Below are 24,829 nucleotides of genomic sequence, written 5' to 3' on the forward strand. Positions count from 1 at the left end.
CACAGAACACAGAATCATAGAAGGGAAGGGATCCTGAGGGTCATCTAGTCCAACCCCGCAATGCAGAAATCTCTTTTAAAGCATCCATGACAAATGGCCATCCCACCTCTCCTTAAAAACCTCCAAGGAAGGAGAGTCTGCAAGCTTGTGAGGGAGACCATTCCACAGTCAAACAGCTCTAACAGTTGGAAAGTTCTTTGTAATGTTGAATCGGAAATCTCCTTCCTTGCAACTTGAAGCCATTGGTCTGAGTCCTACCCTCCAGAGTAGGAGAAAAGACGCTTGCTCTACCTTCCATGGGGCAGCCTTTAAGATAATTTGTTTTTGTACCACCTAGAAACCTGGCCACTACGGCTGCCCTGAAAAGGAACATCACAAAGAAGATCTTGCAGATGTCTTTGGACCATCACATTGTGACCCCATACACAGCAATGTTGATTGAGAGCCCAAGTGGAGACGAGCTGATGTTGGCTGACTCGCCCCAAGACCGCAAAAGAGGGTGCTGCCCAGGTTGGTTCCACACTATTCCCAGTTGTCAGGGTACGACACAGCGCTACATAGGTCCGTAGGTAAAGGACGTGGGTAGTGCTGTGGTCTCAACCACTGAGCCACTTGGGCTTGCCAATCGGAAGGTCGGCAGTTCAAATCTCTGCAATGGGGTAAGCTCCCCTTGCTCTGTCCCAGCTCCTGCCAACCTAGCAGTTCAAAAGCACGTCAAGTGCAAGTAGATAAATAGATGTGCTGGTCCCGTGGGTTACCTGAGAGGCGAGGTCCAAGTCCGGTCCATGGTTGAAGGTGCAACGTGAAGGCAGTCCGTAGTAGCTGAAGCTAGGTGCAGGGCAGGGAGTTGGGTGAAGTCAGAAACAGGCATGCAAGCAGAGGGCCAGGGTGGGTCAGGAGCTCTGGCAGAAAAGCAGGACAGGATTCAGGCAGGAACTAGCAACCAACAATGTTGCTCCCACAACTTGGGACTGGGGTTGGCTGGCTTTTATCTGCCCCGATCCTCTGGTGACTCGCCTCTCCTGGCCTGGAGGCGAGCACTCCTCCTGCAGGAATGTAGTTCCCTCCGTCTCTCTGCCCTGAGCCTCTGCAGCTCAGGAGAGGCTGGAGGGTTACCGGACCCAGAGGCAACCTCAGCTTCCCCTGACGGGGCTGAGAGTGGAGCACCTGCAGGCAATGGGTCCTCCACCCCCTCAGGAGCCAGAGCAGACTCGGCTGGTGCCTGCACCTGAGGATCCAGCACAGGTGAGGACCCTTCAGGCTCAGGCCCCAGCCCTGGCTCAGCTGGTTCTGGAGGCGGGGACTCCTGTGCAGGCTGGGATCCCTCAGGTTCAGCATCCGAGTCCGAATCCCAGGCCATCACACTAGGTATCGCTGCGACGGGAAGGTAAACGGCATTTCCATGCGCTCTGGTTTCCGTCACAGCGTCCCATTGCACCATAAGCAGTTTAGTAATGCTGGCCACATGACCTGGAAAGCTGTCTGTGGACAAACGCCGGCTCCCTCAGCCTGAAAGCGAGATGAGCGCCACACCCCATAGTCGCCTTTGACTGGACTTAACCATCCAGGGGTCCTTTACCTTTTCATAGGTCTGTTGTAATTTCATTCCCTTTTTCTTACAGGTGCTTTAGCTGTTGGCCACCCCAAGCCTGAGAATTCCATCCCAGCTTGGGCCAAGCCCACATCCGGGGCAAAAGATCCTTCATCTCTCCTCATGGGCCCAACGGCATCAGCCATACATGCCGGTAAGAGAAAATGGATCTCTGCATTGTGCTCACTCGCCCCCCCCCTGCAGTGACCATATGGGGGAGGAGAGTGCAAAACCTAAAGACAGGGGAAGCCACTGAAATTTACTAAGCCCATTGTGATTTAGTCTGGAGAAGAGAAGGCCGAGAGGTGATCTGATAGCCATCTTAAAACATCTACAAGGCTGTCAAATGGAGAAAGCTTATTTTGCGCTGCTCCAAGGGGTAATATGTGAACCAATGGATTCAAAATCCTGGAAAGGAGATTCCAACCAAACCTTAGAAAGGACTTTCTGATGATAAGAGCTGTTCAACCATAGAACGGTCTCCCTTGAGAGGTTATGGACTCTCCTTTCTTGGAGGTTTTTAAGCAGAGGTTGGGGGGCCATCTGTCATGGATGCTTGAGTTGAGATTGCTGCATTGCAGTGGGTTGGACTATCAGGGGTCAGCAAACTTTTTCAGCAGGGGGCTGTTCCACCATCCCTCAGACCTTGTGGGGGGCCGGACTATATTTTTTGGGGGGAAATGAGTGAATTCCTATGCCCCACAAATAACCCAGAGATGCATTTTAAATAAAAGGACACATTCTACTCATGTAAAAACATGCTGATTCCCGGACCGTCTGTGGGCCGGATTGAGAAGGCAATTGGACCGGATCTGGCCTCCGGGCCTTAGTTTGCCTACCCATGGACTAGATCATTATCAGTCCCGTAAGCCACACATTCCATGTCTAGTTCTGGGCCCCATAATTTAAGAAGGATGTCGACAAGCTGGAAGGTGTGCAGAGGGTGGGGGTAGGCAACCTAAGGCCCATGGGCCGGTTGCAGCCCAATCACCTTCTCAATACAGTCCTTGGATGGTCCTGGAATCTGTGTGTTTTTACATGAGTAGAATGTGTGCTTTTATTTAAAATGCATCTCTGGGTTATTTGTGGGGCATAGGAATTCATTCATTCCCCCTAGATAGATAGATAGATAGATAGATAGATAGATAGTCAGTCCGGCCCCCCACAAGGTCTGAGGGACAGTGGACTGGCCCCCTGCTGGAAAAGTTTGCTGACCCCTGGACTAGATGGTCCTTAGGGGTCCCTACGATTCTATGACTTTATTTGCTGCAGAGTTTCGTCTGTGGGTTAGTAGGGATGCAGGTGGCACTGTGGTCTAAACCACAGAGCCTAAGGCTTGCTGATCAGAAGGTTGGCAGTTCAAATCCCCGCGACGGGGTGAGTTCCCATTGTTCGGTCCCTGCTCCTGCCAACCTAGCAGTTTGAAAGCATGCTAGTGCAAGTAGATAAATAGGTACCGCTCCGGCAGAAAGTTAAAAGGCGTTTCCATGCACTGCTCTGGTTCGCCAGAAGCGGCTTAGCTATGCTGGCCACATGACCCAGAAAAACTGTCTGCGGACAAACACCGGCTCCCTCGGCCTGTAAAGCGAGATGAGCGCTGCAACCCCAGAGTCGTCCGTGACTGGACCTAACGGTCAGGGGTACCTTTACCTTTTTCATCTGTGGGTTAAGGGGAAGGGATTGCACTACGACTCTGTGGCTGACCCAATGCACAGTTGAGGCACTGGATGGGCAAAGATGGTGGGCAGGAGGCTGCTGAGGGAGTCTTGCAGCAGATTAAAGAGCAGCATCCCTGAGAGGTTCTTGCTCAGTACCAGCCGGTACCAGCAGCACAAAGAGGGGGACAGGAGTGAAAGTGGATGTAAACCGAGGAAGCTTGGAGAAAGCGAGAGTGAAGAAGGAGGCAGGAGGAGAGATGAAGGAGGAGGTGGAAGGGAACAGGACAGGCTGTGAAAGAAATTAGGCTGCCCCAAGGAGCCTACTGGAGTCCTGTGGTGGTGAGAAGACGTTATGTAAAGAGGAGAAGTCAGAAACTGGCCAGGAAAGCTGAATGAAAACAAATGAACAGAGTGGTTCCAGAGTAACAAAACTCTTGGTATACGACCCACCACCACCACCTGCAGGTTCTCTGAAGGGGGAGAGACCACCTGTGGTTCTGAGGGCTCCAGGTAGCAGCTGACATGGGTCTTACATGCCTGGGTATTTTATTTTTATTTATTTATTGCATTTATGTCCCAGAGCTCCCTGGGAAGAAGGAGCGATTGTTAATCCACTCTGAGAACTGTAGCTCTATGAGGGGAAAAGGGGGTCTCCTCACAAGTCTCAGCAAACCCTCAGCAAACTGCAGTTCTCGGCCCTGCTCCTGCCAACCTAGCAGTTCGAAAGCACGTCAAAGTGCAAGTAGATAAATAGGTACCGCTCCGGCGGGAAGGTAAACGGCGTTTCCGTGCACTGCTCTGGTTCACCAGAAGCGGCTTAGTCATGCTGGCCACATGACCCGGAAGCTGTACGCCGGCTCCCTCGGCCAATAAAGCGAGTTGAGTGCGGCAACCCCAGAGTCGGTCACGACTGGACCTAATGGTCAAGGGTCCCTTTACCTTACCCTTACCATTTTAGCTAATTAGGCCTCCTGCTGCCGCTGCACCGCTGCTGCACGATTTCTGTTCTCATCCTGAAGCAAAGTTCTTAACCTGGGGTAATATTTCTGGGTTAGCAGAGTCTGTAACCTGAAGTGTATGTAACCTGAGGTATCACTGTGTTGGGAAAAAAGAAAATTTGAGCAAGCAACATCTGCACTGCCCTGTGCTCAGGAATGAACCCAAACAATTAAAGCCCTGTGTTGCAAACAATATCAGTAATATCCAAGGCAACACGATGACTAAGTACAACAATGCGATGTCAATATAAATTTTTTATATAATCTATACAATAGATTATCATCAAGAGTGCATACTTTGTGACTTTCAGAGATTTATAAGATTTCTGTTTATTTGGTTTTGCAGAGAGTGCATATTTCATATATTTCATACTGTTGCATGTTCTGTATAGATTATATAAAGAGTTTATATTGACACCACATTGTTGTACTTGGTCATCGTGTTGCCTTGGATATTACGGGAATGAACCCAGGCAGAATCTGGCATTCACCGGCTGTTCTTCACCAGATATTCATTTCTTGTGGCAATCTGGTTTAAATCCTTTGCTGGATCCTGGGGGTTTTTTGCAGGGGAAAAGGAAGCGAGAAGCTAAACTGGTCTGATCCCAGTGGCCCTGCTGGCTGAGCTTTGCAAGGTGTTGTCTCAGCAAGGAGGCGGGGGCCATCTGAGAAGTGTAGAAGCCAAGGGAGCTGGCAAAAGAAGTCTGATCACTGGCCCATTTGGTTCAGTGTTGTCTACACTGACCGGCAGTAACTCTCTCCAGAGTTTCAGGAGGGGTTTAAAGGACCGTCATTTGACTTCTGTTAAGGGTTTTGAACAGTGCAGAATTGGCACCATTACTGATGCCACAAACAGTTACAGATAGGTAGCCATGTTGGTATGCCATAGTCAATATAAAAAAGTTCCTTCCAGTAGCACCTTAAAGACCAACTAAGTTAGTTCTTGGTATGAGCTTTCGTGTGCATGCACACGAAAGCTCATACCAAGAACTAACTTAGTTGGTCTTTAAGGTGCTACTGGAAGGAACTTTTTTATTTTGATGCCACAAAGTCATACATAAGAAATCGATTCTTTTAGTGTGCCCTTTGGAACTCCCTGACTATTGATACCTGGCAGGTGTGTTCACTGTACACTTTTTGGCGTATTTCTGATTTAGACAAGCCTACCCGGGCATCTAGAATGCTGGTGTGTTCTTTAGTTTATTGCTGCTTTTCATTTCTTGAACGTTTTGTCTGTTTTCACTCATAATTTTATTGATTTGTCCTTTTTGTAAACTGCTTTGAGGTTGTTGTTTGCAATCAAGCAGTGCATATATTTCATGAAATTAAAAATAAATAAACAATGGAACCCATTGAGCTTTTCCCACAATGGGGCACCCAGTTTTGTCCGAGTACTGCTGTTTAAAAACAAACAGGAAAAGCCTGACTAATTATATGCAAAATGGTACAGATGCAAAAGTATATTATATGTACGCAACATAATTTCACAAGTATTAGCACATATGCGTTTTATATGTGTATATGCCTTGTTGTTATGCATCTTTCAAAGTGCTGGTTTCTTTCAGGATAACTGGAGTGTATAATATTATATGTATCATGCAATATGCCAGAATTGTTTGTGTTTCTAGCAGAGGTGATTTAAGAAACACACACATGAAAAACCTTGTTTCTCATCAGGCTCTTGGGTTGTGATTGGAATTAGGGGGCGGAATTGACAACTTAAGTACATTGCCCTATATTATTTTAGAAGGCCTTTATAATATGGCTTTATTTATCTTGCAAAATGTGTACATTCATGGGCGTAGCTGGGAGGCAGTTGCCCCCCTAAATCAAGTAAATACCGTATTTACTCGAATGTACTACACACCTTTTTTTGGCTAAAACATCGCAAAAATTAGCATGCACATTAGATTTGATGGTGCATTAAATTCGATTGCAAGCTTGAGAAACACCGTTGACATAGCAAATGCTTTCTGGGTTTCAAGGTTTTGAAAACTGAGGGGCGTGTTAGATTTGATGGCGCATTAGATCCACGTAAATACGGTAAATAAAAATACTTAAACTAACTGGCCAATCACTTGGCAGATAGCTGAGTTCTCTCCCCCCCAACATAAATTCTGGCTACGCCCATGTGTACACTGGTCAATTGCAAGAAAAAAAGAAAAAGAAAAGTTTATGAGGCACAACTCCAGTGGCGTAGCGTGGGAGGTGCAGGGGGGGGGCGGCCACACCGGGCACAACATCTGGGGGTTAGGGGCATAAATCCACTGGTTAGGGGGAGCAAATCCATGGGTTAGGGGGTGCAAATTACTTGCCTTGCCCCGGGTGCTGACAACCCACGCTACGCCACTGCACAACTCTTCCTCTTCTTGCTGTCCTGACCAGGGTCATCTTTACCGGGGGTGCAAGGGGTGCGGGGCACCTGGGCGCCAAATTCTGGGGGCGCCAGGTGCCTGCCGCTGAATCCACCTAAGCTCTTAATTACCTCCCTCTGGGATGTTCAACCAGTCGACCGCGATCGCTGGGTCATTTCCGTTCTCTTTTGTGGAAGAGCTGCAGAATCAATGTATCTGGCGCCCCCCTCTTACATCAAAATTTGGGGGCACTGGGCGGATCTTTGCACCCCAGCAGTGCATATGCTAAAGACGGCCCTGGTCCGGACACACCCTTATGGAGGAGAGAAGGAGTCTCTCGCCAGGTGTCTCTATGGTCATGCATCAAGGCAGTGATGGCTGGTGCCCTTTGAGGCTAGTTGGGCTGAAGGCAGGGAGACCAACAGCAGCTGGAGCCAGAGGCACTGTCTTAATTCTAGTCCCCCCCCCCTCTTCTGCCCTGCTGAGTTCCACAGGAGCCACACTGAGACTAAAGGGGAGGAAGATAATAATAATAATAATAATAATAATAATAATAATAATAATAATAATAATAATAATACAAAATATTATTTATATGCCGCCCTCCCCAGCCAACACCGGGCTCAGGGCAGCTAACACGATCAAAAACAATTGATTAAAATACAACTTAAAAACAAGATTAAAATACATTAAAATGCAGCCTCATTTCAGTAGAAATTCAAATCAAAAACTTTTGGGGGGATGAAAACGTCAAGTCTTCACCAAGGCCAACTATCCAGACTGGTGCTACATGGGCCAGAAAAACGCCAGGGAAATCCCCAAATAGGAGTTCCATCACAGAAGGAGAAAGGAAAAAGGAAGAGGGAGAGGGGATCAAGTTGATTCCAAGCCAAAGGCCAGGTGGAACAACTCTGTCTTACAGGCCCTACGGAAAGAAATCAGATCCTGCAGGGCTCTGGTCTCATGAGACAGAGCGTTCCACCAGGTTGGAGCCAGAGTTGAAAAGGCCCTGGCCCTGGTTGAGGCAAATCTGACTTCCTTAGGGCCCGGGACCCCAAGCAGAGCAAACGCTCCATAGTGGTTGTAAGTAAGGAGGCAGATGCAGCTTGTCACGCTGGCCACGTGACCCGGAAGTGTCTGCGGACAGCGCTGGCTCCCGGCCTATAGAGTGAGATGAGCGCACAACCCTAGAGTCTGGCAAGACTGGCCCGAATGGGCAGGGATACCTTTACCTTTACCTTTACTACTGCTTCAAAGTTTGCACTGCTAACTCCTTTTTTTTAAAAAAAAAAAACAAACGGCTGCGTTGGGCACATTTGTGGTAAAATGCAAATGTTAGAATGAGAGCTGCACTGTTAAAGCGAAACCCAAACGCTCTGTGGACAATGCGCTAATTGCACATGACAGTTATCTTCTGGTTTATCTGAACAGGATCCTTAGTTATTGGCCCAGCACCGACTGACAATTCCATCCCATCTTGGGCGAAACCTACGGTGAAACCTCAGGGTCCGTTAGCGGCTGTCATGGGTCCAACTATTTCTGCCATACATGCAGGTAATAGATGTTGGACTCTTTCCCTCCCCCCTTTTTTATCGCCATCTGGGTTTCCTCACTTCAAGGTGGCTGTGTGTCCTCCTTTATGAAGGGAAGTCCTCTGTCTGAAGGGTTGTTGGCCCAAATCTAGATACAGAACCAGAGAGAGCATCAGGAGCATTAAAACTTCCTTCTCTACTGCCGTCTGAGCGTGTGCTAATTTAGAAATAGTTACTGTGATTTGAGGGACGCGGGTGGCGCTGTGGGTTAAACCACAGAGCCTAGGACTTGCCAATCAGAAGGTCGGTGGTTCGAATCCCCACAACAGGGTGAGCTCCTGTTGCTCGGTCCCTGCTCCTGCCAACCTAGCAGTTCGAAAGCACGTCAAGTGCAAGTAGATAAATAGGTACCATTCCGGAGGGAAGGTAAATGGCGTTTCTGTGTGCTGCTCTGGTTCGCCAGAAGCGGCTTAGTTATGCTGGCCACATGACCCAAAAGCTGTACGCCGGCTCCCTCAGCCAATAAAGCGAGATGAGCGTTGCAACCCCAGAGTCGGCCACGACTGGACCTAATGGTCAGGGGTCCCTTTACCTTTACTGTGATTTAGATGCATCTTGTCATAATGGAGGAAAGTGTGATGAGGGGCCTTTGTCTAGCTGCTCAGACTGCAGCTATGTCTGGGTTTTCCAACACATTTTGCTGCCCAGTTCCCATGCGTCCAGGAAAACCCATTGATTGATCACTGACACTTAAAGTATTATGATGCATTCTGTTCCAGTGATATAAACATGGGCCATTTTTTAATGAGCATGGGGCCATTAAAAAAAAAAAAGACACTTCAAGAATTAATTGCATTTGGGTGTTGTTGTTGGGTTTTTTAAAAAAAAACAGCAGCAGCCATAACTAAGAAATATGCAAGAATTATGCCTGCATTGACATAAGAACATCCCGCTTTATATTGTGGAATAAGGAAATTTTTATACTGGCAAGATAAAACCAGGGTTTGTCGTTGTTGCATAGACTACTGAGATCTTTGAGATAGGACATTTTATTTATTTCTTACCCTGATATATCCCCCATAGAGCATTAGCTTTTAGGATAAATAAAGAAAACAATGCCCAGCCATGAATGAAGATGGCAATTAGTGTGTTACTAACGATGCGGTTGGTTCTAAGTCATCGTTCTATGGCCAACGCCTCCAGTATTGCCAAGGACACCTTTGCTGCGAGGAGTACGTAACTGAAACGCAGCTGTGGTTTCCATTCTGACAATATTTCCTTCTTCCAAAAAGAGATTGCTGCTGACCAGAAGGATAATTATATTTCCCCGATCTTCTCCCACAACAGGACCTTTACTTTTAGACCAGTCCAAGCCTGGTCATTCCAACACATCCTTGGGCACAAAGAACCTACCTCAAAGCGGGATACATGCAGGTAGAAGATACTGTGCTGGATTTCCATCCCACTGTCTCTGAACTCAGCTGGGAGGAGGGCAGAGGCAAAACTAGAAATAGTTGCCTCTCTGGCGCCACCTACTGTCAGTCTTCCTGCGTTCTAGCCTTGGCTCTGGCGCCATCTACTGTTGATCTTCCTGCATTCTGCCACCACTGTACGGGGGTGAATGTGAACATGGGAGCGAAAGAGTTTTTAGGGGGCTACATTTGAGTAGGGGAAAGAGTGTCCCTTGGTTTCAGCCTGAGGTGTACATGTTCTCTTTTTATTCCATATCCCCAGCTAAACCAGGGGGCGTCCCACTGACGTAAATAGAAATGATGCGAAGAAATCGGATCTTTCCATGTGTTGCAATAAATCTGTGCTTTCTTTAATAAATCTATGGGGGGAGAGTGTGGAGTAATAATAATAATAATAATAATAATAATAATAATAATTTATTTATACCCCACCCTTCCGAGTTCAGAAAACTGGGCTCAGGGTGGCTAACAACAAATTTAAAACACTTAATTCATACAACAAAAAGCAGAATAAAATACAGTATAAAACGTGAATAACAATAAATTGTTGTGGGGTTTAAGCTAGTCCAGCAAAGTTGGATGTGCTTTGTCTGTCCATTGTCTAATCCAGCACTGATGGGTACACAGAGAGGAAATATTTAACTCTCTTCCTTTGCCAATGAAGCTCTCCCCCATAGCTGCTACCCTCCGCAGAAAACTTCGGGTGGGGGGAGGTGTCAGAAGCATGGAAAGGGTTAACTCCTTGCATGCCACAATCCCAATTCTTTTTTGCACCTGTGGCTGCTATAGCTAAAGAACACCGGACACATTAAATGATTCCATGCAATTAACATTGTGCGCTTTTCTGTTTGGTCCTAAAATCCAGGGAACAATTTAACGGATGCTCAGGCTGGGCGGCTTCCATAGAAACCAAAAAACACTAAAATATCATACATTAAAAACTTCCCTGAACAGGGCTGCCTTAAGATGTCTTCTGAGTGTCAGGTAGTTGTTTATCGTTTTGACATCTGCTGGGAGGGTGTTCCACAGGGCGGGCGCCACTACCGAAAAGGCCCTCTGCCTGGTTCCCTGTAGCTTTGCTTCTCGCAATGAGGGAACTGCCAGAAGGCCCTCAGCGCTGGACCTCAGCGTCCGGGCAGAACGATGGGGGTGGAGACGCTCCTTCAGGTATACTGGGCCGAAGCCGTTTAGGGCTTTAAAGGTCAACACCAGCACTTTGAATTGTGCTCAGAAACGTACTGGGAGCCAATGTAGGTCTTTCAAGACCGGTGTTATGTGGTCTCAGCGGCCGCCCCCAGTCACCAGTCTAGCTGCTGCATTCTGGATTAGTTGTAGTTTCAGAGTCACCTTCAAAGGTAGCCCCACGTAGAGCGCATTGCAGTAGTCCAAGCGGGAGATAACTAGAGCATGCACCACTCTGGTGAGACAGTCCGCGGGCAGGGAGGGTCTCAGCCTGCGTACCAGGTGGAGTTGGTAGACAGCTGCCCTGGATACAGAATTGACCTGCGCCTCCATGGACAGCTGTGAGTCCAAAATGACTCCCAGGCTGAGCACCTGGTCCTTCAGGGGCACAGTTATCTCATTCAGGACCAGGGAGTCCTCCACACCAGCCCGCCCCCTGTCCCCCCAAAACAGTACTTCTGTCTTGTCAGGATTCAACTTCAATCCATTAGCCGCCATCCATCCTCCAACGTTGCAGAGGAGTCACATATTCTAGCAATTCGAAAGAAGGAAGTTTGTTGCCACTTCCAAATAGTTTTGTTTTAGGAGGAACCACAGTGGTGCATAGACAAGTCAATTGGCTCAAAACTGGGTGTTATTTGTAAAGCGCTGGAGCGAAAAGCTCCAAGATCAAGTTGGTGGTATTGCAAAGTTTGTTTTCTCTTAGAGCTCCCTTTGGGGTGTTTTCAATTACAGTGGTACCTCAGGTTAAGTACTTAATTCGTTCTGTAGGTCCGTTCTTAACCTGAAACTGTTCTTAACCTGAAGCACCACTTTAGCTAATGGGGCCTCCTGCTGCCACTGCGCCACAGGAGCACGATTTCTGTTCTCATCCTGAAGCAAAGTTCTTAACCTGAAGCACTATTTCTGGGTTAGCGGAGTCTGTAACCTGAAGCGTATGTAACCTGAAGCGTATGTAACCCGAGGTACCACTGCAATGCAGAGTTTGGAAATAGCAAAAACCCATTTGCAGGTGCAATGTGTGTCACACAGGGCATGATTTAAGAGTGGCATTGCGGAGTGTAATTCATGATTGCTCTGTGTATTCTCTTTTGCAGTTCAGTTGTGAGATCAGCCTGTCTGATTCTCACTTATGTCTTTGCCCTTTTTCCATTGCTTTGGGCAGTGATTCCCAAACTGGGGGGTACTGCCCCCCAAGGGTCAACACAGTTACAGAGGTGGGGGTGGGGTGGGACTAATAGACTTTACAAAGGTGGCATCACTGAATCAAGTTCATCAGTTTCGTTGACTTAACTAAACTAAATAGCTTTAACTGGATTTTGAATGAATGGCCAATTGATTGTTACTGTTTGGGCTTTGTTGTCTTATTACTGTGGCTTCTGCTATTCTAGATAAGGTTTTTTACCAGGTAGGGGGCGCTGCGGATGAGTTCATGAAACCAAGGTTTAGGTGGCCAAAAAAAGGTTTGAGAACCATTGGATTAAGAACTTCTTTGCAGAAGATTGACAGTTTTAGGAAGGACCTCAATCCAGATTGTGAGCTGCCCAGAGTGGCAGGGGTACAAATAAATTTATTATTATTATTATTATTATTATTATTATTATTATTATTATTATTATTTACATTCTATTGCATAAGCAATGGAAGATTTTTTTACTCAGCAAATACTTTTGGTACTCACCCATGCATCGATCATACACCATTTGTTTCTGTCTCCAGTCGACAACGATCCCCACTTCATCATCAACCTGCCGAGGCAGCATAAGAACATCTGCTTCAATATAGATTCCGAACCCGGAGCGATCCTGAACTTAATTTCAGATGCCAAGTCCGGTAAGGGAGAAAAAAGTGCCATTCTGCAGCTATTTTGTGCATTTGGAAATAGTCATAGAAACATGGGAGTTCAGAAACGTTCCGGGGGATAAAATTGTAAGAGCCAGTGTGGTGTAGTGGTTAAGAGCGGTGGACTTGTAATCTGGTGAACCGGGTTCGCTTCCCTGCTCCTCCACATGCAGCTGCTGGGTGACCTTGGGCCAGTCACACTTCTCTGAAGTCTCTCAGCCTCACTCACCCCATAGAGTGTTTGTTGTGGGGGAGGAAGGGAAAGGAGATTGTGAGCCGCTTTGAGACTCCTTAAGGGGAGTGATAAAGCGGGATATCAAATCCAAACTCTTCTTCAAACTCTTCTAAGAGACAAAAAAAAGGCCAGCCTGGATTGCAGTACATTTGCAGAAACGCCAACACTGCTTTCTTTCTCTTTTGTAGGGATTGCTGTCAATGGGCAGCTGGTTGGGGCCAAGAAGCGTTTGAACAACAAGTTGCACACCTACTTTGGCAAGATCGGGTTCAATTTCGAAAAGAAAGGCTTGAAGATTGAAGTCAGCACTGAGGGCATCAGCTTGAAGGATGGCTCTTCCACCACATCCTTCTCCTGGTCCAATTTAGGAAGCCTCATTCGAAGGAGGTAATAGGGAAATCGGATGAGCATCAGGGCTTCCCTAGACTTGTTGCTCTCCCTAGGTGGGGGAGAGTTATTTTAGGTTGTGTGCCCCAACAGTGACCTGCAGGTTGCCTGTGTGTGTTCCTGAAATTTTATTGGAGTATTTGCATTCCAACCCACACCCACCTGCCCTCCACCTGGTGGTGTCATAAACGGCCTCAGGTGTGGGGCAGGGAAAGAGACTTGCATGGCACTATGCGAGCCCCCCAAATCAGCAATGCCGCAATACAGATCTGCATTGGCTCCCAGTACGTTTCTGAGCACAATTCAAAGTGTTGGTGCTATCCTTTAAAGCCCTAAACGGCCTCAGCCCTCTATACCTGAAGGAGCGTCTCCACCCCCATCGTTCAGCCTGGACACTGAGATCTAGTGCTGAGGGCCTTCTGGTGGTTCCCTCATTGCGAGAAGTGAGGTTACAGGGAACCAGACGGAGGGCCTTCTCGGTAGTGGCGCCCGCCCTGTGGAACGCCCTCCTTTCAGGTGTGAAGGAAATAAGCAGCTATCTTATCTTTCAAACTGTTTAGGGAAGTTTTAAATATTTAATTCTGTATTGTTTTTAACACTCGATTGGAAGCCGCCCAGAGTGGCTGGGGAAACTCAGCAGATGGGCGGGGTATAAATAATAAATTATTATTATTATTATTATTATTATTATTATTATTATTATTATTATTATTATTATATAAGGTGTGTGCTGGTTTGTAATCACACAGCCCAAAGATGGAGTTAACTCTTTATCAGCAAAGACACAGACTTGGTTGAGTGTCAGACCTAATGAGCAGAGCACCTCATTCCTGGTGCTCTTACTGCATGAAAATCAGTTGCCAAGACTGAAAGTCCCATTCTCCTCATAGCTGTTTAAATTCACTACTCTAGCCACTACACCGAGGGTAGTCAACATGCAATCCTCCAGATGTTGTTGGACTACAATTCCCATCAGCCTCAGCCATCACAGCCAGGAATGATGGGAGTTGTAGTCCGTCAAAAGATATGGAGAGCACTGCATGGACTATCCCTGCTCTACACCAGGCATCCCCAAACCTGGCCCTCCAGATGTTTTGGGACTACAATTCCCATCATCTCTGACTACTGGTCCTGTTAGCTAGGGATGATGGGAGTTGTAGTCTCAAAACATCTGGAGGGCGAGTTTGGGGATGCCTGCTCTACACCATTTGGGTGAGGCTGCTCTTTGGATGATGACACCATGTTGCAACCAAGACAGTGTTTGACAGGTTTACGGGACACGACAGCTAGCTTCTGTTTGGTTCACAATGAGACGGCCAAAGCCCAACCAACTACATTTCTGAGTAAAGGACTCAGAACTGTTATGTACTGAGTTGAATAGGATCCAAACTGAAGCAGTCTGATTGGTCCTAGAACAATAGGATCCAAATTGCAGCAGTCTGATTAGTCCTAGAACAATAGGATTCAGAATGCAGCAGTCTGATTGGTCCTAGAACAATGCAGCAGTATGATTGGTTGGCAGGAACCACCCAATCCTGCTCCAGATAGAAGTGAATCCACAACCTGATTGGCTTACAGTAGAATTCCGGAATTAGCCAATCATGTGCAGCCCATTGTGTAAATAATGTATATAAGCAGATACTGTGAGGGGACTTTCATTCATTCCTCCTCACCACTATGAGCTGAATAAAGAGCATGAAATCACTTTGCGACTCTGAGTATATTTCAGAACACCCTACTCATGCATCTACTTGCCGTTTCTCCTAGAGTGCTGGTCTCTGTGAAGAGCGACAACAAAGTCAATATCACGGTGGATGGGGACTTGTCCTTTGTGGTCGTGCTTCACCGTGTATGGAAGAAGCACCCAGTCAATGTTGACTTCCTGGGAATCTACGTCCCTCCTGCAAGCAACTTCTCCTCCAGTGTGCACGGCCTGATCGGTAAAGTCTCCTTGGAGGCAGGGAGCGGGGTTCAGTGCTGCTTGTTGCTGTGTATACATGGGTCCTTGAGCTTTAGGGAAAAGAGGAAATGCTCAAAACCAGGGTGGGCGGAAGTTAAAGATGGTGGTTTCCCCTTTAGAAGAACAGAATTCTCACCTGAACCATTCTGAATGTTGTTACTGTGGTCACAGGCAGGACCAGATTTAGGTTTGATGAGGCCCTAAGCTACTGAAGGTAATGGGGCCCTTTATATGTCCAGCTGTCCTTTGTCAACAACAAATTGCCACTGTTTTTTTCTGTTGAATATATGTGTCAGAGGCTGCCTCAGGTCTCAGCTCACAAAAGACCAACGCCAAGCTCTTCTTATATACAGGGATGTTTATTGCAGTTCATTATAGATTCCACAACCGAGGCGTGCAGCCCCGTGTCTTTAACGTCAGACGTTTGAAGTCCCCTCTGACTCGTCCCCGCCCCTGCACCAACTTATGAGGCTTGTGCTAGACCACCGCTTCCTGTCTTTCCTTTTCCGCAGGGTCTTTCTGCCCCCCTGGGTTCCTTCCCTCCTGCTCTCTCCCGAAGCGGATTCCTGAGATGCCTGTTCCCCCCTCCTTCGTGCTTTGGGGCTGGGCTCCTCCTCCGGGCTTTCTCCATTTCCGCGCGCCTCCACATTTGAACTTGGCGCGCGCTCGCTACCCCTGACCTTCCTTTTGACACTGACACTACTCCCTGTACTACTCTCCCCCTCTTCCGGCAGGACGTTCTCCCCAGATCTCCTTCCCCTGTCTCTTTCCTGCTCCGCTCCGTGTGTCACACTGGGAACCCCCCTCTCTTCCCTTCGTTCCTGCTGGGAAGCCGGCCCCGATCTCCCACTCCCGCTCGGGGTTTCCCTGCTGCTTCCCTGCTCCTGGCAGGTCCCCCCTGTGACCCCCCTTGTCCTGACTAGGGGCGCCCCCTCCTGAGAATCCTCCGATTCACTTGAGAGACTCATGGAAGATCTCAAGTCATTGTCATCCTCTTCCTCACTGTCCTGGGATTCTTCCTCGTCGCTCTCCGTCTCCTCCCTCACCTGTGTCTCTGTCTCTGAACCCCTGACATCCATCCCCCCCTCGAAGCCCCCCCTTCCCCCCTCCCGCTGCTCGGGCGCAGGTTCCGGGGGCTCCGTCGTTGCGGAGGTCGCTGCCGGACACAGGTCGTTGACGTCGATCTCCTCTGCTTCCAGTTCATTGTTTGTGTACTCGAACCCATTGTCCTCTCCCAACATGTTCACGTCCTCCCCTCCCCCTGTTGCCTGGGTGGGGTCTGCTTGCCAAGGACCCACCCGCCACCTCATGCGCCAGTCCTCTTCTGGTTGGTCGTCCCACCAGTAAGAAGGGTCGGTGTCCACCCCCGAACACGATCCCCTTGGAGGGCTCGACTCTGGCGTCGTCTCCTCTGCGGAGGAGAACCCTCGGAAGGTGCTGGCGGAAAGTGTGGGCGTAAAAAGCCAATCGTCGAAAAACTGTGCTGGCATGGGCCTGTGTGGGAAAAGGGCATGGAACTCGTCCTTGAGGAGGGGTTCGTCCAAAGCGTAGTCTGGCACCCAACTGTTGGTGCTGGCCGGGGCGCCCTCCCTGGCGAGAAAATATTCTACTCCCTCTTCCCCCCATCTCGAGTCCAGAATCTCTGTGACCTCGTTGACTGGTTCGTCCTTAGGTGACCTCCCCCTCTTGGGCGACTCCCTGCTTGGTTCTGGTGCCGTCCCTGACTCCTGAAATCGGTGTGGGGCCTTGTAGGGGGTGAGCATCGACCTATGAAAGACCGGGTGCATTCTGGAACCCTCGGGGAGGGTCAATCGAAACGCTACGGGATTGATCCTGGCCTCAACTTGGTACGGCCCTAGTTGCCTGTGTCCTAGCTTCTTTTTAGCTAACGACTTGGCCGGCACCGCTTGGGCCGCTAACCATACCCAGTCTCCCACCTGGATGTCTTCCCCCTCCCTCCTGTGTTTGTCCGCCTGCACCTTATAGGCTTGTTTAGCTAGCTCTAAATGTCTCCGTAGCTCGTCGTGCACCTCTTGCAATTCTGCTGCGAAATGGTCGGCTTCCTGTGGCTCCCCCTCCCCCGTCGTTACGAGCCCCGGGAAGGTTCTGGGATGCCTTCCATTGTTAGCAAAGAACGGCGTCACCCCCGTAGACGCGTGCTTCGTGTTGTTGTAGGCAAACTCAGCCATCGGCAGGTAATCCACCCAAGCCGCGGGTCGCTGATTGGCGTAACATCTCAGGTACTGCTGCATGATCGCGTTGACCCTCTCTGCTTGGCCGTTGGTCTGCGGATGTCTCGCCGACGACAGGTTGATTTTGACGTGCAGGATCCCTAGGAGCTTCCGCCAGAAACTGGACACAAACTGGCGCCCCCTGTCAGACAGAATGGACCGTGGCAAGCCATGCACCTTGAACACGTGGTCGATGAACAGTTTGGCTGTCTGCTCCGCTGTCGCCACCTTCGCACAAGGAATGAAATGCGCCATCTTGGTGAACAGGTCTACAACCACAAGCACCGCCGTCTTGCCTCGCGAACTGGGCAGATCAGTGACAAAGTCCAGCGCCACCCTCTCCCACGGTTGCAGTGGCGTTTCCAGTGGTTCCAGCAGTCCCGCTGGCTTCTGGTGCACTGGCTTGGACCTTTGGCACGTGTCACACCTGGCGACGTACTCCGCGACCTCCCCTCGCATCTGGGGCCACCAAAAGTCTCTGGCCACTAATTCTGTCGTCTTTTCCTTGCCGAAGTGGCCAGCGCTGGGTGCGTCGTGCAACTGCTGCAGAACCTTCGCGCGGAGATCGTCTCCCGGAATGTAGAGAGCACCTTTACGGGTCAGCAGGCCGTCGCGTATCTGGAACTCGTCGTCCTTCGCTGTGCCCCTCCGCACCTCTTCCATCTTGGACTGTGCGAATGGATCCGCCTGCAACGCGTGACGCACCGCCTCCAGGTCCACGGCGGCTGAAGCGCACGCCCATGCCTGCGGTGCAAAAATGTGCTTGGCTGCCACCGGTGCCGCTGCCTCGAGATACTGCGGTTTCCTGGAGAGCGCATCTGCTATGACATTGTTGTCGCCTGGGATGTACTCTATCCTGAAATCGAAATCCGCAAAGAACTCTGCCCAGCGTATGTGCCTCTGGCTCTGTAGCTTCGCCGTGCGCCAGTACTCTAGGTTCTTGTGGTCCGTGCGGACCTGCACGGTGTGCTTGGCTCCGATGAGAAAGTGCCTCCACGCCTTGAAAGCTGCGTGGATGGCCAGCAACTCCCTGTCCCAAATGGTGTAGTTCTGCTCCGACTTGCTGAGCTTCCGGGAGTAGAAAGCACAGGGCCTCCAGTTTCCCTGCGGGTCTTCCTGTAAGAGGACGGCCCCCACCGCTCTGTCAGATGCGTCAGTCTCCACCCTCATGGGCCTGCCAGGATTCACGTGTAGCAGCTGTTCTTCGGACGCGAAGAGACTCTTAAGTCTCCTGAAGGACTGCTCCGCTTGGTCCGTCCAGGTGAACTTCTTCTTCTTGGAGCTGAGAGTGTCCGTGATAGCTGCCGTCTCCTTGGCGAAACCCTTGATGAACTTGCGGTAAAAGTTGGCGAAGCCGACGAACCTCTGGACCTCTTTCCGATTTCGCGGGCTCTTCCAGTCCAACACCGCGCGGACCTTGGCACTGTCCATGGCTAGTCCCCTGTCGGACAGCCTATAGCCCAGAAAATCCACCTCCGTCACGTCGAATTGGCACTTCTCCAACTTGGCGTAGAGCCTGTGCTCCCGTAGCCTCTGCAGGACCTCCTTCACGTCGCTCTCGTGAGTCTCCGGCGATTCTGAGAAGATCAGAATGTCGTCGAGGAAACATACACACTTCTTGTAGAGGAGTCCCGCCAGCACATGATGCATAAAAGCTTGGAAAAAGTGGGAGCCATTTTGGAGACCAAACGGCATAACTCTGTATTCGTAGGTGCCCAACGGCGTGAACATGGCCGTCTTCCACTCATCACCCTCTCGCACACGTATGAGATTGTAAGCTCCGCGGAGATCCAACTTGGTGAAGATCTTCCCTTTCCGCACCGTCGCGAGCAGGTCGTCGATCTTGGGCATGGGAAAGGCCGCGGGCTTTGTTTTTGAGTTTATGAATCTGAAGTCTACGATGAGCCTCTTTTGGGGCGTGTCCTTCTTCTTCACAAAAAACACAGGACTGCCCCCTACAGCCTTCGATTCTCGGATGAATCCCCGCTGCAGATTGTGGTCTATGAATTCCCGGAGCTCCTGCAGCTCCTCCTCGGACATGGAATACAGCTTCACAGGCGGCAGCGTTGTCCCTGGCAAGAGGTCAATAGCGCAATCGTAGGGCCGGTGAGGTGGCAATTGGTCAGCCTCCTTTTCGCAGAAAACCTCCAAAAACCCCTTGTACTTGAGGGGTACTGCTTGCGCCATGCTGAGACGTAGCTGCTGCCCCTCCTCTTGGCCCTCCTCCTCCTGACCGGTCTGGATGCAATGCTGCGCGCAATAGGACGAGCCGAAGGTGAGCTGCCGCTGGTACCACGCCATGGTCGGGCTGTGCCTATCCAGCCAACTCATGCCTAACACTATAGGCGTGTCTGACAGGCGGGTGACGTTGAAACTGATGACTTCTCGGTGATTGCCAATCTGCATCACCATGGGCGGCGTCTGTTGTACCACTTGCCCCCCCAGCAGTTTCCTGCCATCCACTGTGACGACGTTCAATGGCAGCGTGGCTGGCAGAAGCTCTATGCGATGCTGCTTGACGAACTGCACCCCCACGAAGTCTGCGTTGCTCCCACTGTCAATTGTGATGGGGACCTCCAGGGTGCGTCCATTAGGTAGCTGGAGGGTTGCAGTGAGCTGCACTACAGGTTTGGGTGGCAGGGGGTCTGTAGGCTGCAAAAGCGCTGGGGACTGCTCTACTGACTTGCCTGGCTGTGCCCCAACATTGCTGATTCCAGCCAGGCATTGTCGTTTCCCTGAAACAGCTCTTCATGCTGTGCTGCTGCATTTACTGTTGCCAAGGCTGCAGTGTGCTGCCGGAGCCTCTGGGGACACTCTTTCGCCATGTGCGTTGCACAGTCACAGATGTAACACTTCCTGTTCCCTCTAGGAGGCTTCTTCTTGACTGTTCCGGACGCTGGGGCTCCGGCCACTGACTGAGCCTTAGCACTCCCCAGTTCCATAGGCTCCTCCCCTGGCTGCAGCTGAGGGGAGAGACGCGGACGTCCTGGATCTCTGGGAAACAAAGGAGGCACTCTGGGCGGTGCGTGAAGCTGGCTACCCCCCTCATTGCGCCAAGGGCGTTCTTCCTGGCGCACTCCAATGGCAAGCGCTCGCTGCACCACGTCTGCCAGGGTTTTAGGTCTGTCCCCCCTAGCCAGCTCGTCCTTCACAGGGCCAGATAGCCCCTCCCAGAATAAGTCTCTGACAGCCAAAGAATCCTTCTCCCAGCGCAGCACATTCAGCAAGGCGAAAAAGCGAGCATGATACTGACGTACGGAAGCCTTGCCTTGCCTTAAACCATGGATCTGATGGCGTGCCACATCCACATCCACACTAGACTGGAAACAAGCGTCCATGCATTTGATAAATTCATCAGAGTCCCTTCGAGCAGGACAATCCTCACGCCACAGATTGCGCAACCAAGCCCTCGCTTCCCCATGCAAGTGGGACACAATGAACCCCACTTTCTCTTCCTCATCTTTAAAGTCGTCGCGAAGCAAGTGCAACGCATATTCTACGTCTGCTTTAAAACTGGGGTATTGCTGCAGGTTCCCATCGAAGTGGGCTACCAAGTTGCCCCCTCTTCTGCCCAGTGCTACTCCAGCCGCTTTGGTCCCCGGGAACCCCACCTGGCATGCATGATCCCACCTGGCTTGCAGATCTTGGCACCGCTTTTCTGCCTCTTCCCCCTTCTTCTGCGAGACCACTACCTCAGTGGTAAGCCGGGAGACTGCGTTGCGTAGCTCAGCTATCTGCTGCTCCATACTCAGGGCTGCCAAACTTTGTGAGCTTTGCAAAAAAAAATTTTGCGTAGTTTTGGAGGGGACTTACTGTCAGAGGCTGCCTCAGGTCTCAGCTCACAAAAGACCAACGCCAAGCTCTTCTTATATACAGGGATGTTTATTGCAGTTCATTATAGATTCCACAACCGAGGCGTGCAGCCCCGTGTCTTTAACGTCAGACGTTTGAAGTCCCCTCTGACTCGTCCCCGCCCCTGCACCAACTTATGAGGCTTGTGCTAGACCACCGCTTCCTGTCTTTCCTTTTCCGCAGGGTCTTTCTGCCCCCCTGGGTTCCTTCCCTCCTGCTCTCTCCCGAAGCGGATTCCTGAGATGCCTGTTCCCCCCTCCTTCGTGCTTTGGGGCTGGGCTCCTCCTCCGGGCTTTCTCCATTTCCGCGCGCCTCCACATTTGAACTTGGCGCGCGCTCGCTACCCCTGACCTTCCTTTTGACACTGACACTACTCCCTGTACTACTCTCCCCCTCTTCCGGCAGGACGTTCTCCCCAGATCTCCTTCCCCTGTCTCTTTCCTGCTCCGCTCCGTGTGTCACACTGGGAACCCCCCTCTCTTCCCTTCGTTCCTGCTGGGAAGCCGGCCCCGATCTCCCACTCCCGCTCGGGGTTTCCCTGCTGCTTCCCTGCTCCTGGCAGGTCCCCCCTGTGACCCCCCTTGTCCTGACTAGGGGCGCCCCCTCCTGAGAATCCTCCGATTCACTTGAGAGACTCATGGAAGATCTCAAGTCATTGTCATCCTCTTCCTCACTGTCCTGGGATTCTTCCTCGTCGCTCTCCGTCTCCTCCCTCACCTGTGTCTCTGTCTCTGAACCCCTGACAATATGCTATCTGGTAATTTATGGACCTAATAGGTATCCAAAGCCATTTGCACATAACAGTCCATGCAAAATGTAGGCACCCTATATATAGAAATGAGCAAACCAGTGATATTTTAGGCAGCAGGCTAGCAGGCAGGGCCCATTACTTACGTCATAGGAGCCTACACAACACAAAACACTGTTGCTGTATGTAATGGGTATGAGTTACTCGTGCATAAACTGGTGCCTTTCTCGGCTAATTTGCCTTGTTAAAACTTTCTGACTGCACAGCCCCTTCTCATGGTGGCTGCCTCAGTCACTGGCAGAATCCGTCAGTGGGCGTTTCTTAAATCTTTTCCAACATAAAAGTTTTTGACACCCAGTCTCCTCCTACTCTCTCTGTGCGGAAGTCTTCTGCGCAGGGTGGGCGTGGGTAGCAGAGGACCCGTGCTCTCCCCGCTGGTGTCCGGTGAAGAGTCCTGGAGCCCTCTCACCGATTCCCCCATCAGCCCCTCTATATCCCTGGTGTTGCGCTGATTTGCTTCCCCATCTGCGGAGCTGCCTCTCTCCCTGCTGGGCCCTTCTCCAGCATCATTTGAGAGCCTTCCCTCCGCCTCTAGCTCCGATGTCAGTTCCCTGACACTGTATGTAGGTTTTATTTTATTTGTTTTTTATCTTATATTTTGGAAATGTACATCCAGGTGTTTTTTTTTCTTTAATTTTTTGGGGGGGCCCCCAAGAGAGTGGGGCCCTAAGCTATAGCTTGTTTAGCTTACACGTAGATCCGGCACTGCCTCAGCCACTGAGCCATGGCCCTTCCCACCTGTCATAAGTGTATCTGGCACACGGGTTAAATTGGCAACATTTACTACATTTACAACAGGTCCCCGATCCCACAACATTTTCAACGTAAAGCGGATTGGGGAAACAATGGCTATGCTAGATCTGCAACCATTCTGACTCCCGCCTCCAAATATTTGGGGATTATAGTTGTGCAAGGGGTAATCCTCTTTAACGAGTGTTTCTACGTCTACAAATACTCTTGTGGGGGGCTCACACAGCCCCCCAGGACAGCCTAATGTCAAGTGATGATTCTCCTCCACCAGGGCAGTTCATGCTGGAGCCAGACGTGCACATCTATAATGAGCGGCCTGGACAAGATCCGGGGAAAGCTGATGCTACCATGGAAGTGAAAGGCCACAAACTCACTGTCACCAGGTAAACCACTTGAGTTAGCTGAAACCAAAGACTCTCAACCTCAGAGATGCTCAGAATGGGATGCTCAGATGTAGTTTTGCTCACAGTGAATCTCTTTGTTCATGGTTTATTGTGGAACAGGATGGGGCAAAATTTCACACTGTAGTGAGGAGGAAAGCTGTGAGTTGTGTACAATATAAAATCCAACCACATGGCAGTTTTTTTCCAGGGTCCTCCCAAGCTTTGGGAAACATGTAATTTAAGAGTTCTTTTTTCACCTGAACTCCACATATTTTTATACGGAATCAAAAGTTCTGAATCCTGCAAGGTTTTCCATTTCGGGGAAATGGAAGTTCTGCCAGCCACCAGCACCCTTGTCAAGAGTTCATGAGAGCTGACACTTTTCAACTGATTGTCCCATAGATTTAGTAAACAAAGCTGCTATGAAGTTAGATTGGGACATTTTGAGTATTTTGCTCATTCCTTGACAAACCAGCCTCCACACTTGGGCAGCCCCACCACAGGTGAAGAAAGGTTCCTCTTTTTTGACACCCTAAAACGGTTCTGAAACCGTTTCCCCCTAACAAACAGCATCCTGGCAACCGCAGATTAGTGAGGACGATGAGAAAACTATTCTTCCATTCAGCTTTGTTGCATGCCAGCGGTTTTATTTATTTGATTTTGCTTTACCTGCAGAGGTGTGCAGAAAGACTACCGCCTGGACCGTGTCTTTGGGACTGCTGTCCGTTGCTGGTTCGTGCACAACAGTGGGAAGGGCTTTCTCGACGGTCACTACACAGATTACCTTGTCCCCACTTTATACAGCTATCCAAAGCATCCTTGAAAGGATGGGCGGGCCTAAAGCAGAGGCAGGAGATGGCCAGCATCTGATTGGCCAAGGCTCTTCTCCACCCACCCCCGCTGGTGATTTGCTTGTGAACCTGTCTTTCCAGGTGAAAAGCCCTTTTCCAAGAGAAAAGCCCTGGCAGGCTAGATGCAGCCTGCAGATCCCGCACTGCCTACCCCAGCACAATGAAACCTTCTCCCCACTAAAGACAGCAAACATCTCTCTGTTCATATCTAGGGTCCTCCATAACCTTTCTGGGTGTCGTGGAAAAGCAGAAAAGCAACTGGCATACATTGTGGAGTTTGAAAATAAGGCCAAGTAAGATATGGCCATCATATATATATGAAGATTAGTCGTCCTGGTAGGAAAAATATATTTTTCAAAGAGAATAAAAAGCTTTCTTTTTGGGATGATGTCGTCTGTTTAGTTTCTTTGGCGAAGCCTCCAGGGCTTCCACCACTGCAGCTGGGACAGAAGTCACACAGTATTAGCTACAAATCTAAACTAAAACATCCATTAAATCACTACAGGTATGTTTCCCTGCTGAGAGCACCACACATACAGAGGTTCCCAGATGGATCTCTGAGCTGAGTCTGAGTCCCATTTCCCACACCTGACACATGTACACAGGGCAACATTTGCTTCAGGAGGACTTATGAACGCTGAGCCGTTTGGGGACTGAATTAGTGGGGAGTAAACAGAGGTCCTCTTTCTGAAATTAAATTTGGCTTGCCCAGCTGCTTATTGGAAAGAAAACCTCCCAATTAT

The 24,829-nt window shown here is 49.8% G+C and overlaps 1 protein-coding gene across 2 annotated transcripts in view; it reads left to right on the forward strand.

The window, feature by feature from the left end:
• Window positions 1-24,471, forward strand: part of ITIH2 (inter-alpha-trypsin inhibitor heavy chain 2) — a 48,856-nt gene extending 24,385 nt beyond the window's left edge. Inside the window, exons 15-23 of one of the 2 annotated variants that reach the window (XM_083461055.1) lie at window positions 338-510; window positions 1,623-1,745; window positions 8,033-8,155; window positions 9,481-9,567; window positions 12,507-12,620; window positions 13,053-13,251; window positions 15,019-15,191; window positions 23,124-23,235; window positions 23,911-24,471. In XM_083461055.1, the coding sequence (XP_083317181.1) occupies window positions 338-510; window positions 1,623-1,745; window positions 8,033-8,155; window positions 9,481-9,567; window positions 12,507-12,620; window positions 13,053-13,251; window positions 15,019-15,191; window positions 23,124-23,235; window positions 23,911-24,058 (1,252 nt within the window). In that variant the 3' untranslated portion in view covers window positions 24,059-24,471. The remainder of the gene's footprint in view (window positions 1-337; window positions 511-1,622; window positions 1,746-8,032; window positions 8,156-9,480; window positions 9,568-12,506; window positions 12,621-13,052; window positions 13,252-15,018; window positions 15,192-23,123; window positions 23,236-23,910) is intronic. The other variant, XM_083461056.1, reaches the window with a different exon arrangement.
• Window positions 24,472-24,829: the final 358 nt, after the last annotated feature.

This window comes from Podarcis liolepis (assembly GCF_965112155.1).
Source record: "Podarcis liolepis genome assembly, chromosome: 10".
Taxonomy (NCBI): domain Eukaryota; kingdom Metazoa; phylum Chordata; class Lepidosauria; order Squamata; family Lacertidae; genus Podarcis; species Podarcis liolepis.